This window comes from Uloborus diversus, unplaced genomic scaffold (genome assembly GCF_026930045.1).
Source record: "Uloborus diversus isolate 005 unplaced genomic scaffold, Udiv.v.3.1 scaffold_1051, whole genome shotgun sequence".
Classification (NCBI taxonomy): domain Eukaryota; kingdom Metazoa; phylum Arthropoda; class Arachnida; order Araneae; family Uloboridae; genus Uloborus; species Uloborus diversus.
The window spans coordinates 15,815-32,055 of record NW_026557712.1 but is presented as its reverse complement, the minus strand read 5'-3'; the positions used below and the strand labels follow the sequence as shown (position 1 = coordinate 32,055).

The 16,241-nt window shown below is 32.4% G+C and overlaps 1 protein-coding gene across 2 annotated transcripts in view; it reads left to right on the top strand.

The window, feature by feature from the left end:
- Positions 1 to 331: 331 nt before the first annotated feature.
- Positions 332 to 16,241, top strand: part of LOC129232083 (peptidyl-prolyl cis-trans isomerase FKBP4-like) — a gene marked incomplete at its 3' end in the record, with an annotated part of 30,914 nt that continues 15,004 nt past the window's right edge. Inside the window, 3 exon segments of one of the 2 annotated variants that reach the window (XM_054866319.1) lie at positions 332 to 461; positions 6,903 to 7,156; positions 11,431 to 11,694. In XM_054866319.1, the coding sequence (XP_054722294.1) occupies positions 6,913 to 7,156; positions 11,431 to 11,694 (508 nt within the window). 2 annotated transcript variants of the gene reach the window in all.

Below are 16,241 nucleotides of genomic sequence, written 5' to 3'. Positions count from 1 at the left end.
ATCTATAATGTGTAATGATTAGCACATCTTAGCTATCATTTCACGGAGATGTTTACTAAATCATTATACAGTCATAGTTAGTTAAAATTAACTGACTTTCAGCGATGATTCATTTCTCATGTTTTCTCATTTCGATCGTTCTTTTAATGCAAATAGATATTTTTGGTCACGTTACTTTTAGAATTTTTTTTAAAAATTTTACTTTGCATTTCAAACGTAAATACTTTCCAAACGTAAAAAATAAAATAAATTTTCAAGAAAAAAAAATCTTTTCATCTCTTTTGTTTTGCGCATGCTCTCATCATTTGTAGAAAGCAGAATTAATGGAAAACTAGCCACTGGTACTCTACGAGCGTCTGTCTCTCTGTCTGTGGTTGCACGCTTTCCCTTGCCGGCATCTAAAGGAACTTTCTGGAAAGATTTTTCCTGTATTGAAATCACAAATCCATTCTTATATACATGTGAGTGCCATAGAATACCCTTCTGTGAGTTCAAATTGAATATTATTGTGAATTAATAATCTTGGTTTTCAGGCGAAAACTTTAAACGACAAAAGTTGTTAAAAGCCTTTGTATTTAAATCACTTTAATAACTTCGTAGAAGTGCAAATGAAAAACAACCCATTGGTAGATTTCTCAATTTAAAATCTTAAAACGAAGTAAATATTTTATTTTGACTGCAGTTTTGAATTTGTTATACTTTCAGTGACTTCATGCAATTTTCAGATTTTTCCTGGCCAAGTGTTTCTAAAGATTAACGATCGTAAAATAACTTTCAGTTTCGTTCGTTATATTTTATACCTACATATTCTAATTTCTTGAAGCATATGTATAAGTCAAATAAAAATGAAATAGGCAAATAATTTGTTTGTCCAAAATGATATTTGTAGCTGGTTGTAGTTTCAATTTGAATCATATCGGCTTTAATGTTGGAGTTGGTTTGCTGTCTATGGCTATTCAGCCTGATGAGCCTAAAAAAGACAAAACTGAAGTCTCTGGATGCTGTAACTGAACTGTTTGCTTAAATCGGATGTTTTCAATTAAGTTACAAATGCTATAGAGCTTTAATTTTACGCTTTGATTTGTTACTCTAGTTCATATGGTCAGTGATCTTCGACCTTATTTTAATAAATGGCCAAATTTTTATAATTTTAGAAGGGGGCAGTGTATAGCTTTACGATACATTTACATTTAGTTTGAAAATTACAATGAAAATAGACATTAAAATATAATGTTAAATTAAAATAGTGAAATATGATATAACTAATCTGCCAACCAGAACTTTTGTCTGTGATAAAGCAATTCAAAGAGAATTTTTGAGAAGATTGCTGGAAACAAGATTATTCAGTAAAAATATGAGGTGTATACTAGGGTGGGTCAATTTTAACTTTTTTGAAAAATGGAAAACTGTGGCGGAAAAAATTGTGTATTGACATCAAATGTTCGTGTAAAAAATTTTTTGGAAATCAAGTATATTTAGATTCTTTGCCAGCCCCTTGAAGTTTCGCCAAAATGTAAAAATTGACATTTTTTAAATTAAAAAAAAAATGCTGAGGTATAATTTTTTTTTATCGCCTGTGATAGGAAAAGTTGTGTATTGACATCCAGGGTTGTTTGGTTTAAACCATGTGTTTTTTTTTTTTTTTTTTTTTGAGCAATCACGATTGCTTATTGCTTTCATTTGACTGTTTTTGGCGTCCTCTATCATTTTATTTTCCCACTGCCACCCTCTGCACCATCAAAGTCGACCGGCTCCTCACGATGCTGCTCCTATAGCGAAAGCCGTCTCCAGGTTGCATCCATGTCCTACACACACGCGCACACATACACAACTACACATACATACACAAAAACATACACACACGCACACACAAACACATACACACACAAACACATACACACACAAACACATACACACACAAACACATACACACACGCATACATACAGACACCTACACATACACACACGCATACATACAGACACCTACACATATACACACAAAAACATACACACACACAACTACCCACACACTCATGCCTGCACACAGACACAAACACATATGCCTACACACACATACACATACCCCTACACACAACACACATACCCCCCACACACAAACACACACGCCTACATACACACAATCGTGATTGCAAAAAACATAATTTGAATTCAAGATGTCAAAATTCAAATTAATTTTTCTTTTTTTCAAAATGGTTTTTTTTTTTTGAAAAACTTCCATCATTTCCCCCCAAATATTTTCATGTATTTTACATATTGGGCAATTCCATGATAAGATCAACCAGATGATCAAATTTTCAGAATTAAAATTGTGAAACAAATAAGGTATCATTTTAAAAGTAAAGTGTTGTGTATTTTGAAATGCCTGTCTAAAATTTGACGACTTCAGTTATAAATAAGTTACAGGAGGTTAAACTAAGGTCAACATCTTGAGTATTTTCAAACCATATTTAGCGACTCTCGAAGTTATTCAGTTTTTCCAAAAAATACATTCCGAATTGAGATGAATAACCATTTAAAGATACAATGTGTTGCTGGTGATGTTGCAAAAATGCGTCAAAATACAATTCATTTTGATTTGTAAAAGAATTTCTCTGAAGTACAGTAAGTGTTTTAAGTCCAGAGTTGGCAAAAACCCGGGTTTTTAAAAAAAAGCCCATGGACCCAGGGTTTTTTGGGTTTTTTAAATAAGACGCAAAAGAACCCAACTAAAGCTGGGTTTTTTTTAAAGAAATGTGGGTTTTTTGGGAAAATGTGAAGTGCTTGTAGCATACTGTAGCGTAAGTATATGGACAAAGATGAAAGCACTAAAGAAAAGTATAAAAGACAACGGAACCCAAGAATGGTGAAGTTTCAGATTTTTTAGTTTTCATGATTACTAACAGTTAGGGCAAACTTACTTTTTGAGTGATAAAATCTATTGTTCGTTTGTTTGTTTATAATTATTACATTTTTTTCTGTATTTTACTTTATTGTATTTCATTTTGACATGCAAAAGTACTGTAGAACCTCAAGTAGTTTAAATCCCTTTTTACTGAATTCCAGCTTAATCAAAACATTTCTTTGAATTTTATGTTGCATGTTTTTCTATTTCTGTGTACAGAGTAAGAAATATTAAACTTTTTTGTAAGCTAATGAAAATACTGTATATCCTATTCTGTTTTCTGTCCAACCGTTTGTAAAACCTGTTAATTTCTAAAAATGATACCTTGTTTATTCGAGATTTGTGACATGTTGGTTTACAGAAAATAATTCACATGAAAGCCTTTTAGCTCGAGTAGTTTCATCTATACAATCTATAAATATTGAGAAAATCAGACATGACTTAGGCAAGATAATTTGAGTTATTTATTGACCAGTTAAAGAAAAAAGTTAAATATATTTATTTAAAATCTTTGAAGCTTTTTTTAATGCCGTTAAGAGTTAAGAAATACTATTAACGTTCAAAATTCATTTTTTATGTCCATTGTCTGTAATAAGAACAAATAAAAAAGAAGTTTAAATTGTAAAAGTATTTAAATTAATTAATTTTTTTAAAAACTTCTAGAAAAATTTTAAACAGAAAAGTGGGCTAAATAACAGGTTTTTTCAAAAAAAAAAAAAAAACCATTGGGTCCAATCCGGCCAACCCTGATTACATCCGACACCAAAATGTGCAATTAGTTATGCTGAGCCAATAATTTTAAAGCTAGATACATGAATTTTTGGGTACAAAGTAAGATTTTCAATCTCATTGATGTAACGCATATGTTTTCAACTGTTTTTCTCCTTTTTTTGCATTTCATTTCAAAGTTAAAGTGAAACATATGCATAGAAAGCAACATAGTGAATTTACTGCACAAACATACAGGGTTGATTAGGGCAAGTAGGACTCCTTTTGAGAACAATTTGTTTTTGAAAACATACAAAAGTTTCAAAACAAAAAAAAATATTTTGTCTTGGACAATAAACGAATTCTATCATTATTTTCTAAAATAATGCTTTAATTATTGTTAAGGTTTATATTTTTTTAAAAATCGAACAGGTGTCCCACTTATTCCATAGTAAGGGGTAAGTGGGCCACCCCCCTTGTAATTAAATTTAAATCAAGCATATATAAAAAAAGGGGTAAGTACATGATAAAGTATGTAAATTTTTAGTGTGAATTAATTTTTTGCAAATGCATCCATTTATGAGATATTTAGTCTTTTAAATCTGTATCACGGAAAACTTTAAATCAAAAAACAAATCAATTTCATTTGTGAAATTTATTGAAAGCCTTTAGGTATAGATTTTACTTTTACATATCAAGGTGTGTTGAATGAACGTAATAAAGTTGATTAAGATCAATTTTGGCAAATTAGCCAAAACTATAACTTGAAAAAGAAATTGGATACACTAAATCAATGCGTCTATGTAAAGTTGGCTAAGGAAGAACCATTATCAATATTAGACCTACATAAATCTTAATGGTTTTCTTTCACATAAGTTTCACAGATAAAACTAATCACCAGCTTTAGCAGTTTTTATAGCTGAACTATCAATTCCTACTGAGTCATCATAGTTGTCTTGTATTTCACTGATACAAATATTTCATCAGAGTTGCTTTTGATTTTCAAATCCTCACTGTTACGGGTGGAACCACTTATAGCGAAATTTTATGGGATAAGTAGAACTCCTCCTCTAAAACAGATATTGATAATTTTTTATTCAAAAATTCTGGTTGAAGTATGCACTTTAAGTTAAACTGTACATGAAGGTTTAATGATCATAAAAAATAATAAAAGCTAACAGGAAACACTTCTTTGAAAAGTGTTGCTTAAACTTGCCAAAAAATATTTTTCAGATTTTTTTCCCCTCTGACCTAGAAAAAAAATTCCACAAAACCCAAATATATGCAAAATCGATCACTGTGATGAATCATGACATGATAAATGTAAAAAGTATAAAAAACCATATGCATATTTCAGTTTTAGGGGGGTGACCCACTTAACCCAAATGATCATACTTCTGAATTTACTTGGTAAATTTTGGCGCAATATATGTAACCTGTAATTTAAATATTTATAATAGTAATCGTTGTTATGTATTTACATTAAAAGCAAAAGTTTATGTCCAATATGAACAATTTTCGTCCAACACCAAGATAAAAATATTTTTTAAGTAATTTTATTATTTATAATATCATTTGAAAACTGAAATATGCTTCAATCATAAGTATACTTAAGAATTAAGTTGTTTTTAAAATTAAAATGAAAGGCAATTCAGACTTTGAATAATTTTTAAGTGAACCATCAATTTTACTATTTTTGTATTTACGTCCGACACCAACTCCTTAAAATTTTTTAATTCATGCTTTAGGGATCTATTTTGAAAAACTAACATGATTTTTTATTCAGTAGGATGTAGTAAGTATCTTGAAAATAAATTTAATCAATTTGGATCAGTTTATATTTGGTAAATGAAATTAAAACTGAAATGTTTCTTCATTTTTCACCTCCGACACCATGAAATTGCGCTATCATTGCAAAGAGTAAAATCTAGTTGATGCAAAGTAACTAGCAAATTTTTACAGATAAATTACAGATTTAATAAATTTAGAAACTTATATTTTTTAAGGAAATGTAAGTTTGCTAAATAATTTTTTTTTTTTCTCTTTTTTAAATCAATGCAGCTTTCCTATTAGGTACATAAATATGTAAGGGAGACCATCTAAGTTTTTCTAAAATTACATGGAGAAAAAAATCCAAGTAACGCTTTTTTTATTTATTCAATTATTATTTTTCAGTCTTTTGCATTTCAAAATAGTCTGAAAAGCATATTTCAACCAAAACTTCACTTGCTACCTAATTTCCTTGATTACTTAAGATTTATTGAGATAGATTATGTACCCTTGAAGCGATGCCTAGTGTATGTCAATTTTAACGCTAGAGTATTTAAATGACAAGAGAAAAAAAAATTAACTAAAGAAGTTAAAGAACACTTAGAGTAGGCATAAAATTCTGCTTATATCTGCACACTTTTTGCATCCCCGATAGACGATAAAGTCTAAACAAGAAAAGAAGGTATATAAAATTATGAAAACAGAAAATATTCATGTTAATCAATGCTCTTATTGAAAAAAAACGAGCTGATGTGAGCATCGCATGACTTCCTTTTACTCCAATTTAATTTCATTTCCCCATTACTGGCATTTTTAATATGATTCAATAGTTTACTCTCTAAATATCACCAACAGTGGCCAAATTGAAAGTTTAAAAAAAAAAATCGCCAAATTTGTCGCCAAGTTGGCGACAAAACTTGGTGACCAGAAGACTGGCAATCTATTGCCAAATGTCCGACAAATTATAACACCACTTGAGTTTACAAATTAACAATGTTTCCCCCTCCCCCTAATAAAAGGGGCAAAAGACCCCTTTAGAAACACCCAATTGCAACCAAAAGGGGAGGTGCACAAATAGACCCCACTAGGAGTCTACGTACCAAATTTCAACTTTTTAAGGCATACCATTCTTGAGTTATGCGACATACATATGCACATACAGACGTCACAAGAAAACTCGTTGTAACTAACTCGGGAATCGCCAAAATGGATATACTGAGTATCGATACGTTCTTAGGCACTTATCCACGTGTGGTTGAGTAAAAAAAAAACTCAACATTCATTCGGGGGTGAGCAAAATGGAAATTAAGGTCGATTTTTTATGGAAATTTTTTTCACGAATACAAGACTTCTTTTTTTTGTAAAAGGAAGTAAAATGCCAAATTTTCACCTTTCAAAGAATTTTTTTATCCCAATATAATAAAAGAAGTCTCACGTATGAATGATAGAAGAATCTATATACATTAATTTTTATGACAGTAATCATCATCTTTGATTTTAAGGAACCTATTTATTTATTTAGATAGTCCATTATGAGTGAGACGGAAGCAATGGAGTGTAAGGAAAATGAATATGTTCCTGGTCCTAATGCTGTTGATGTTTCACCTAATCATGATGGTGGTGTGTTAAAGACTGTAAATACTGCTGGTATAGGTGATGCTGGTCCATCCAAAGGCGACAAAGTTATTGTTCATTACACTGGAAAACTAACAGATGGCACGAAATTCGACTCTAGTGTTGATCGTGGTGAACCTTTTGAATTTACTCTTGGAAAAGGTATTATTCTTACTTTTTGAAGAAATATGAACTATTATAATACAGTAAAACCTGTAAAGTTGACCACCCTTGTAAGTTGACCACCTGTCTATGTTGACTGCTTTTGTCAGGAACGGAATTAGTCCTATCTCATATAATGAAGGAAAACCTCTCTAACTTGACCACCTCTCTATCTTGACCACCTGTCTATCTTGACCACTAATGTTCGCCAAATTTGGTTTGGAGTATTGTAAAAAACCCTTTGTAAGTTGACCACTTGGTTTATTTTTTTTAACTTTCTTCAGCAAATTATTTTATTTTATTATTTATTTACTTATTTATTTTTTTTTTCTCATAGCTTTCTAAGAATATTTTTAATGCTTTGATGACAACAGCATTTTACTAACTCAACAGCAGCATAAAGCGTAATGCTGCTCTTTATTCTCCAAACTTGTTTTTCATTTGTTGTTCTATTTGAGATAGCTTTTTGTACTCTGTTCAATGAAAATAGGTGTCGGTAGAAAAGTTCAAAGTCTTTCCTTTCAGTTGCAATATGTTGTGACAGCACAGGAATTGTGCTAAAAAGAGCAGGCCTGGATGGATCTGATTCCCCTGCAACAAAATATGTAGGGCCCCTCCTTAGTGGCCAGCAATGTCTATTAGTAAAGTGAATAAGTCTTAGTACTAGTTTTTTTTTTTTTTTTTTTCTATTTTTTCTTCAATTTCTAGGGCCGTTCGCACCTTTAAAGACACGGGCCTCTCACACTGCGAGTACACAGATCTGGGCTTGCTAATGAGTAAAGTTACATATTTCTGGTGCAAGGGATTAAGAGATAGGACATTTTGATTTTGCCTTTATGAACTGGGAGAGTCGAGCTTGTTGCTCTTTGTGGTATAAGTTTTACATAAAAAGGCTTCAAAAAGAAAGTTTGACATTAATAAAAAGTATGAAATATTAAAATTAACTGAAAATGGAAAAAGCCAGAGAATATTAACTGGCATATATGGAATTTCTAAAACTAAAGTGTCTAATATAGTTAAAAACAAGGAAAAACTAACAAAATTATTTGAATAGTATTTTTAATTATTGTTTCACTTTCAATAATTTTAAAGAATGAAAGTGAGTTGAACAGAAAGAGTAAGGGTGAATTCCCCAAAAAAATGAATACATGGCGCAAGAAATGAAAAAAAAAATAAAATTACCCCCCTTTATAAGTTGACCACCTGTCTAAGTTGACCGCCAAAGTACTGCACCACGAGTGGTCAACTTACACAGGTTTCACTGTAATTGATGAAATTATAAACCAATATAAAGCTTAATCTAGTGACTGGCAGTGTGGGAAATAAGTATTTTATTTTGGGGAGCAGTCAGTACTGCTCCTCAAATTCTGATATTAAGAAGCAGTTTTACGAAATTTTTCTAAATTACATTTTCTACAAGAAAACAAGTTTTGAGGTCGGTTGAACTCAGCGGCAGACTGACTGACTTTGGACCAGTCGGCAAAAAGTATTTTGGCCCACCTCTGTAAATTAAAAAAGTTAAACTAACCAGTACCGGAACTGGATTCTTCCAAGTCAAGCAAAGACATTAAACTGTCGCTAGTTCTTATTTTTCTTTAAGTTTTTAAATCAAGTTTTAGAGTTCTGAAAAAAGAAAATTGTGAAATGTAAAATAAAGCTATCACTGACACATTTTTGTATGTGCCTTGAAAAAAGGATACTAATTAATGCTATGGTAGACCAGGGCACATTTACGAGGATTTTTGTCAATAAATTTTCTAATTTTTATGTTTGAACTTAGGAAATTTTAGACATTGTGGTTCTATAAAGCAGTTAATGAAGTCAAAATTTGTATATTCAGTTGTTGCTCAGGTTGTGTTTTTAACAGGAAAAAAGATGTTTTTTAGGTCCAAGGCGGTCGCGTTAAGTTACCCCGAACATGGGGCAACTTTACGCATCGAATGGGGAATGTTTACGCATAAAATGATACCAAGTGATATAGATATTAACTAAATTTAAATGTTTTATTTATCTTAAAACACTTTGAAAGTAAGAAAATCACATATAATTAATTAAAGAACATTTTATAGGCTAAACTAAAACCCCAGGGATTATTGCTAATTAAAAACAGAAACTATTTAGTCATCTTCTTCATCACTGTTAGATTTAACTAACAAAAATAAAGTATTAATTTTCGCATACTTGTTATGGGAGTGCGTTTTAACATCTAAGACATTGAACCCTGTCTTATCTTTTTTATTAAGCACTTTTATTATACTTGGCCTGATTGTCACGGAAAAATCTGAGGCCTGCTTTTGCTTATATCTTAGCAACTAGACCACTTAGAGACTTCGGAATTTCACTAAATGATTTGCTTAATCTTAAGGTACAACTTAATGCTGAAAAATTTAAATTCTAAAATAAAATTGTTATTTCAGTTAGGATGGAAAACAGCAAATTTCATGTAATTTCACTATTAAATATTTAAATACAAAACCTAGTGTCACAAATTTTGTTGTCTTGCAATATTGCATATTGTGGTATGTTGCTTTTTCCAAGTGAATTTTTGTCATCACCACAAGTATTGAAATCGAAGAAAGTAGACTTTAAGACCCTCTGAAGTATGTATAAAAATACCCAAAATTAGAATTGTGTACCAAAAATGGAGTGTATTTGCCATTTTTTAAATATATAAATAAATAAGTGAAACTGAATTAGTATAGTTAGTTGAAGATGAATGTGCACAAATAATGCACTAGTACATAGCCAAGAAGTGTAACAAAAATTCAATTCCAAATGCTGCTCAGTCAACGTAGATAATCAAAATTACGTACCATACGTAAAAATCATATTTTGTCGAAGTTTGAAAACTAATTCAACTTTGCCCATATAACTGCTAAAGCAGCAAAGTTTAACTCACATAGCTTAAAAATAAAACTATTCATTTATACTGCAACATCATCTACCTTCTTATTAGTAAAGCAGGTGTACAAGCAGTTAAAACAAACTTGGTCAAAATGGCCCAGTTAGGGTGCTGTCCCTTGGCTGTAGCCACACATAGGAACTGCTGTCTATCCCAAGTATTCTCAAAAGCTTTTTTATTCAGTTTTGTAGTAAAAAATACAGCCGCAATCAATACAAAGCTAAATAACAATAATAGTAACCTTAAAAGCAAAGCATTAATGCAAAGTTGCTTAAAAACTTATTGTAACAGACATTACTGGCGTGACAGACATTACTGGTGTGACAGACATGACAAACTTCAATGTTCTATATTTCCCTCAAATCTCAAATTTATTTTTTAATCTTTTTGTCAATTTTTCCTTTTGGCATTTAGAAAGAGAAAATAAAGTATTATTGAATTTTATCAAGTAGGTTTTGTTTAAAACAAAAAAAATCTACATTTTCTGTGACAGACATGACATGAAAACGGATACCAAGTTTGAGGGAGAAAGCAAAATAATTAAACGGTTTCCTGTTAAAATTTTGGTATTTTTGAGAAGAAAATGAACCAATCTTTCAAATAAATATGCTTGTTAAAAAATCTATGTGCTATTTATATGAATCAAGGAACATGAAACTAGAGGTTAAAATAACAGATTTTCAGTTTCTAAGTAAGTCTTGAAGTAATTTGTTCTAAAGAATTATTTATGCAATTATTTTATTATATTTTATTTTCTTAATATTTGACTTATTTTCTATCAACTAGAACAAAAAACAGTTGATTTAGTTTAAATTTAAAAAATGTCTATGTCGCATTTTCGTGGAATTTACCTCATATAAAAAGTGCCTAATTTAAGTATTTAATGTTAGTCAGAAAAAAAAAGAAAATGTCTTATGACTGCACCGGCTTATACAAATATTTTATTTCTGAATCATTAACTGTGTAAAAGTGGCTTACAGAAGAAAAATGAGTGAAACAGTTAATGCTTAATTAACTCCATTAAAGTTGATAAAAATGTTAAATGATCAGGATAAAGAAGGTTCTACTGTACTTAGAATTTTAATTACATTTACACTTACAGTAATTTGTTTGTATTTAAATTTACATCTTACAATCTTTCTTCAATGCAAGGCTTTCTTTTTTTAAAATATGTTTTATTATTTTAAAGTTGCTCATTCGTATCTAAAATATGTAATGCTGTTATTAAGTTTTCGAATGCAGCTGTCAAAACTTTTTTCTAACATAAGTTTTGGAATGCAGCTGTGAAGACTTTTTTCCTAACACATTATTGTCAAGAACTTTGCATCTCTACTTCAGGCTGCTATACACAAGTACTTTTGTTTTCGTATAGGTCAAGTCATCAAAGCATGGGATATCGGTGTTGCTACCATGAAGAAAGGAGAGAAAAGTACATTGTTTTGCCTTCCTGACTATGCATATGGCCAAAAAGGGAGCCCTCCTAATATTCCCGAAAATGCAACCTTAGTATTTGATGTTGAATTAATTGATTGGAAAATGGAGGATCTTAGTCCTAATAATGATGAAAGTATCTTGAGGTCCCTAATTAAAGAAGGACAAGGGTATTTAACACCTAATGAAGGATCTGTAGTTGAAGGTAAATATATATTTTTTTCTGCATACATATTTATTTTGACCTTACAAATGAATGCCATACTTAGCAAAAAAATACAAATGGTGATCCTGACAAGCATCATGCTGAATTAGCTATCTTAAAAGTGTTCTAGCAAGCAAATCAGCAATCTTTATTGCTGCTCCCTTATTGGACAAGTCATACTACAACCATTAATGCCCATCCATTGTTGTTGTTTTTTTAAATAAATATTTTGCTGAAATGTGTTTTTTAATTTATATCTTAGTGTCAATGCTTGACGAGCAAAAAAATTCACAGAAGGGTAGGTACATAGGTGCCATAGTGCAGCCCATGGGTGCAAGACCTTCCATCTCTGGACAGATTTCCATCTTGGACAAAATTTCCGAGACGGAGGTCGGGACGGAAAGAAACTCGATGACTTTCCTTCAGTTTTTACTTTAAAAAGAAAAATTGAGTGTTCACATAATATGCTTTAATAACTGGACCGTTCCATACAAGGCCGTATCCAGAGGGGGGGCCTGACACCCCCCCCCCCCCAAAACCCGAAATGTTTTGTACCGTGAAACAGAAGAAGGTTTTTTCTTTTTTTTTAAATTCCTAATGTCCAAAAAGGAAAATAACAATTTTTTTTTCATTCTTAATTTTGCTACTATTTAAAATTTATAATATTTTGAAGAAATACAGAAAAAGCAGTTCTAGTTCTCATTAGCTACAAGGCACACTTGAAATTTAGATCTTTAATTAGGACTTCCTGCTCTCTTTCCCAATTCAATTCAGGGCAGTCCAGGTTCAAGGCAGGCCCTTCAAGTCAGTTCGGTAGACTTTTCAAGTCTACTGAACCGACTTCTGTGCACTTCCTCCTCCAGAGGCGTGCACAGAAATTTTGGGGCTGTCACAAATGCTTTTTTTGGGCCCCCTCCATATTGTTTACCCATATTTTCCACTCTAGGTTTGAAATTATTGGGCCCCATTTAAGCTCGGGCCCGGGCCAACAGGTGTCCCTTCTCCCCTCTGTCAACGACCCTGCTTCCCCCTAAAACTCTTATAAAACTTACACTGTACTGATTTCGAGCCGGGGACCTCCAAAGGCTGGGCCCCTAGTTTCCGATTAGGCGTATCTTGTTACCAAGATGTGCCAAATTCAGCTCCTTGATACATCCTGAGTAAAAAATGCAAAAATCACGATTCTCGCGTTTTTGTAGCATAATTTTCAAGATCATTTTTGTGACTGATATGTTTCTTGTCTTGCATTTATTTAATGCCGAATTCAGTATCATGGAAGTTCTTTTGTTATTACTTGTTTTTTTTTTTCTTACTTCTACTGCATACTGTTAATACCTTAAGTATGAGAAGAAAGATAACACTTACTCTACTCTTTCATTTTCTGCACTACTTGTGATTGAAAAAAAAAGTTTGTTTCGAGAAATATTTCGTTGCATTTATTTTTAACTTAAAACGGGCGTGTCTTCCAAAGTTATAATCATTTTGTAAGACTGTGCAATCAACTTCTGAAAAGTGTAAATAAAGAGCTTCAAATAATTTCAACTGTTCGAGAGTCTGAAAATTATTTAAGTTTTTGAAATTCCTTGAAAAGTTCTTCAATTTTATATCTTATCAAGAAAATAAAGTATGAATTGTCCAAATGGCCAGAATATTATTCTTTCGTTCTTATTTTCTGAATGTCTACACCATTTCTTTTAAACTGTTTTGTACAATTTTCATACTGTAAGGCATTTAATGAAAAAAAATGGGGGTAGGGGGATTGATCAAAAACAAACTTCACTAAAAGCCGATATGAGCAGATGGCGGGGTGCTTCTATTTTCTCCTCTCTTGTTTTTCCTCTCTGTCCATTAAGTTCCATGATTTGTTGAGCAAGCAATTTTTATTGAACAATCACGATTGCTTATTGTTCTCATTTGACCGTTTTTGACGTTCCGTGCCTTTTTCAGCTTGGATCAGAAGCCTCTGCAGCACCACCGTCCTCTGCAGGCGGCGTGGCTGCTCGGGTCCTGAGCTATCCGCTTCTCCTGGTCGGAGGCTTTCATATCCTACACACATGCACGCTCACACACACACGTGCATACACACAGGTCTACGCACACACACAAGCCTACACACTCAACTATGCACACGTAACCGCCCAGGAGGAGAGGCAGCTTGGGGGGGGGGGGGACAGGAGCTATTTCTAGAAACAATAACTCCAATGAGTAGGGTCCTGTCTCAGTTCGTGATTGCGAAAAACATAATTTGAATTCAAAATTTCAGAATTCAAATTAATTTTTTTTTTTTTTTTTTTTTTAATTTATTTTTTTCGATCTTGATTTGCAAAAGAATGTATAATTTTTAAAAGACTTTGTTTGCCTTTTTTTTTCATATTTTTGTAGTCTCAATTACCTAATATAAGGCCTCAAAATACAGATTTTTTTTCCAAAAATTTCTCGGGAGAAACCCCCGGACCCCCTGAAATTATGGATGTTCTACATCCGACTTAAAGGGACACTCTCCTGTTATCCTTACCACTACAAGGTGAATAAGAAAAATAATAAGAAATTAAAATAACAACAGTCCAAACAGTGGAATCATTAAAAATCGAGACAAAAAGTCTTCTATGTTAACATTTTTAAGCGTTTGGTGTGTCGATATATACTATATGTATGTGTGTGTGTGTGTTAGGGCAATGTGCTAATCCAGGCCCCTCCCAAAAAAAATTTCTAGATACGGCCTTGGTTCCATAACCATGAATTTACATGGACATTCTCTCGATTTTCCACCGTGGGCTTGTTTTGTTTGCAACCTGCTTTTGGAAAAGTATCTTTTAGGCTCGCGCCATTTGATTTTTTTTTTAGGTAGCTCTGTTATTTCCAACTCACTGCTTTGCAGACTGCGGAGTTGCTCGCCATTCTCGCTGATTTTTCGAATTAATCTTGCAAAATTTACATGCATAAATCAAAATTATGTGCTCTCTTAAATTGTGTTGAATCTGAATAATCCCTTTCGAGTAAGTGCTGACGGGAAGAAAGGTTTATGCCACAGCAAAGGGCGTCTGCATACCAGGTAAAACGGGAACTACCAAGAATTTAAGATTTTAATGAAAATGGCAATTCTGAAAAGAATCGGGGGGGGGGGGGATTTCAAACTGGTTTGAAACACTGATGGGCAACTGTTCCTGCATTTTTGACATGTTTCTGGTAAAATATTCTTAAGACTTGAAGAAACACTAAATCCCAATGACTTGCAATCTAACACTAGCTAGAATGGAAATATAGAGGAGGGGGAGGGGAGACACAGAGAGAGAAAGAAAAGAAACGAGAAAAATAATGGCAGAAAAATTGAAAATGCTGCTTTTGCGAAGAGGGTGTCCGCAAAATAACCCACGTTACTGAAGCCATAAAACGTTTATATCTTGGACAGTCTGGGGGGGGGGGGGGCTACTCGAGGGCTCTAAAATAAAAAATCGAAAAGCTTAATTGTAAGCCATTTTCGAAGCTAGGAGTGTTTCGGGATTTCTCCTCTGCAAACTCTTAAAAATTTTAAAGTAAAAAATGTTTGTAGGCTGTCTTTAATGATATAAAAGTGGGGAGGGAGAAGTTTAAAATAAAAAAAATCAGAAACTGAAGTCATAAAAACATTAATTTAGGCAATCTTTGGTGAATTTATGAGATGGTTACGGTGTTCTAACCTGAAAATGTTTTGTAACTGATGGTATTAAAAACTATTTGAGGCTTTACTTAAATATGACTTAAGAGAAAGAGTATTTGGGACTCTCTCTTGAAAAATGTTTATAAAACTTAAATTCTTAAACCTTCGGTGATGAAAAGGGGGGACCGCAAACTTAAGTCAAATTTAGTGAACTTAGGGGGAAAAGTTGGGGGGAGGGGGCTCTCTCCTTCGAAAATTACTCCATGCTGACATAAAGAAATGTTATTTTGGCTATTTTTGAGTGAGTTAAGAGTTAAGGAATTCGGGGGACTTCCTCGAAACATTTTCGAAATCGAAGTCGTAAAACTTTGGGTTGTCTTTGGCGATGTGGAGAGGGGAGTTGCTCTTTCAAAAGAAAAATAAATCTTAAACACAAACTTAACTGCCTTTACACAGGGAAAAGGGGTATTCCACCGGCCAGCCCGAAAAAATTCCGTTTCTGAAGTTTTAAGAACTCTGTTTTTGGACTGTTTGGATGACTTAAGGGGGAAGGGAGTTTGAAGCTTCTTTCAAAAAGTTTCCGAAAAAGGTTTGAAAGATTTTATCAATAGCCTTCAAAGTGAATGAATATCCATTTTCCATTATTTTCAGCCAAACGCTTTTTTAGTTTTTATGCGAGTGAGTAAATTCCTGGGAAAATTTTGAGAAAGGATTTTCGTAGCTTTCTACTAAGGGAATTTATATTTGATTAATTTTGAACAGATTAATTTTGAAATATTTCTTTAACCTTTGTTGACTAGTGAAATAGTTGGAAATTTACAAAAAAATTTAAAAACAGGAAAAACAAAGGTTTAAGCTGTTGCATAATTACCTGCATATTTAATCTCTAATGTATGTAAAAAACTGTTTT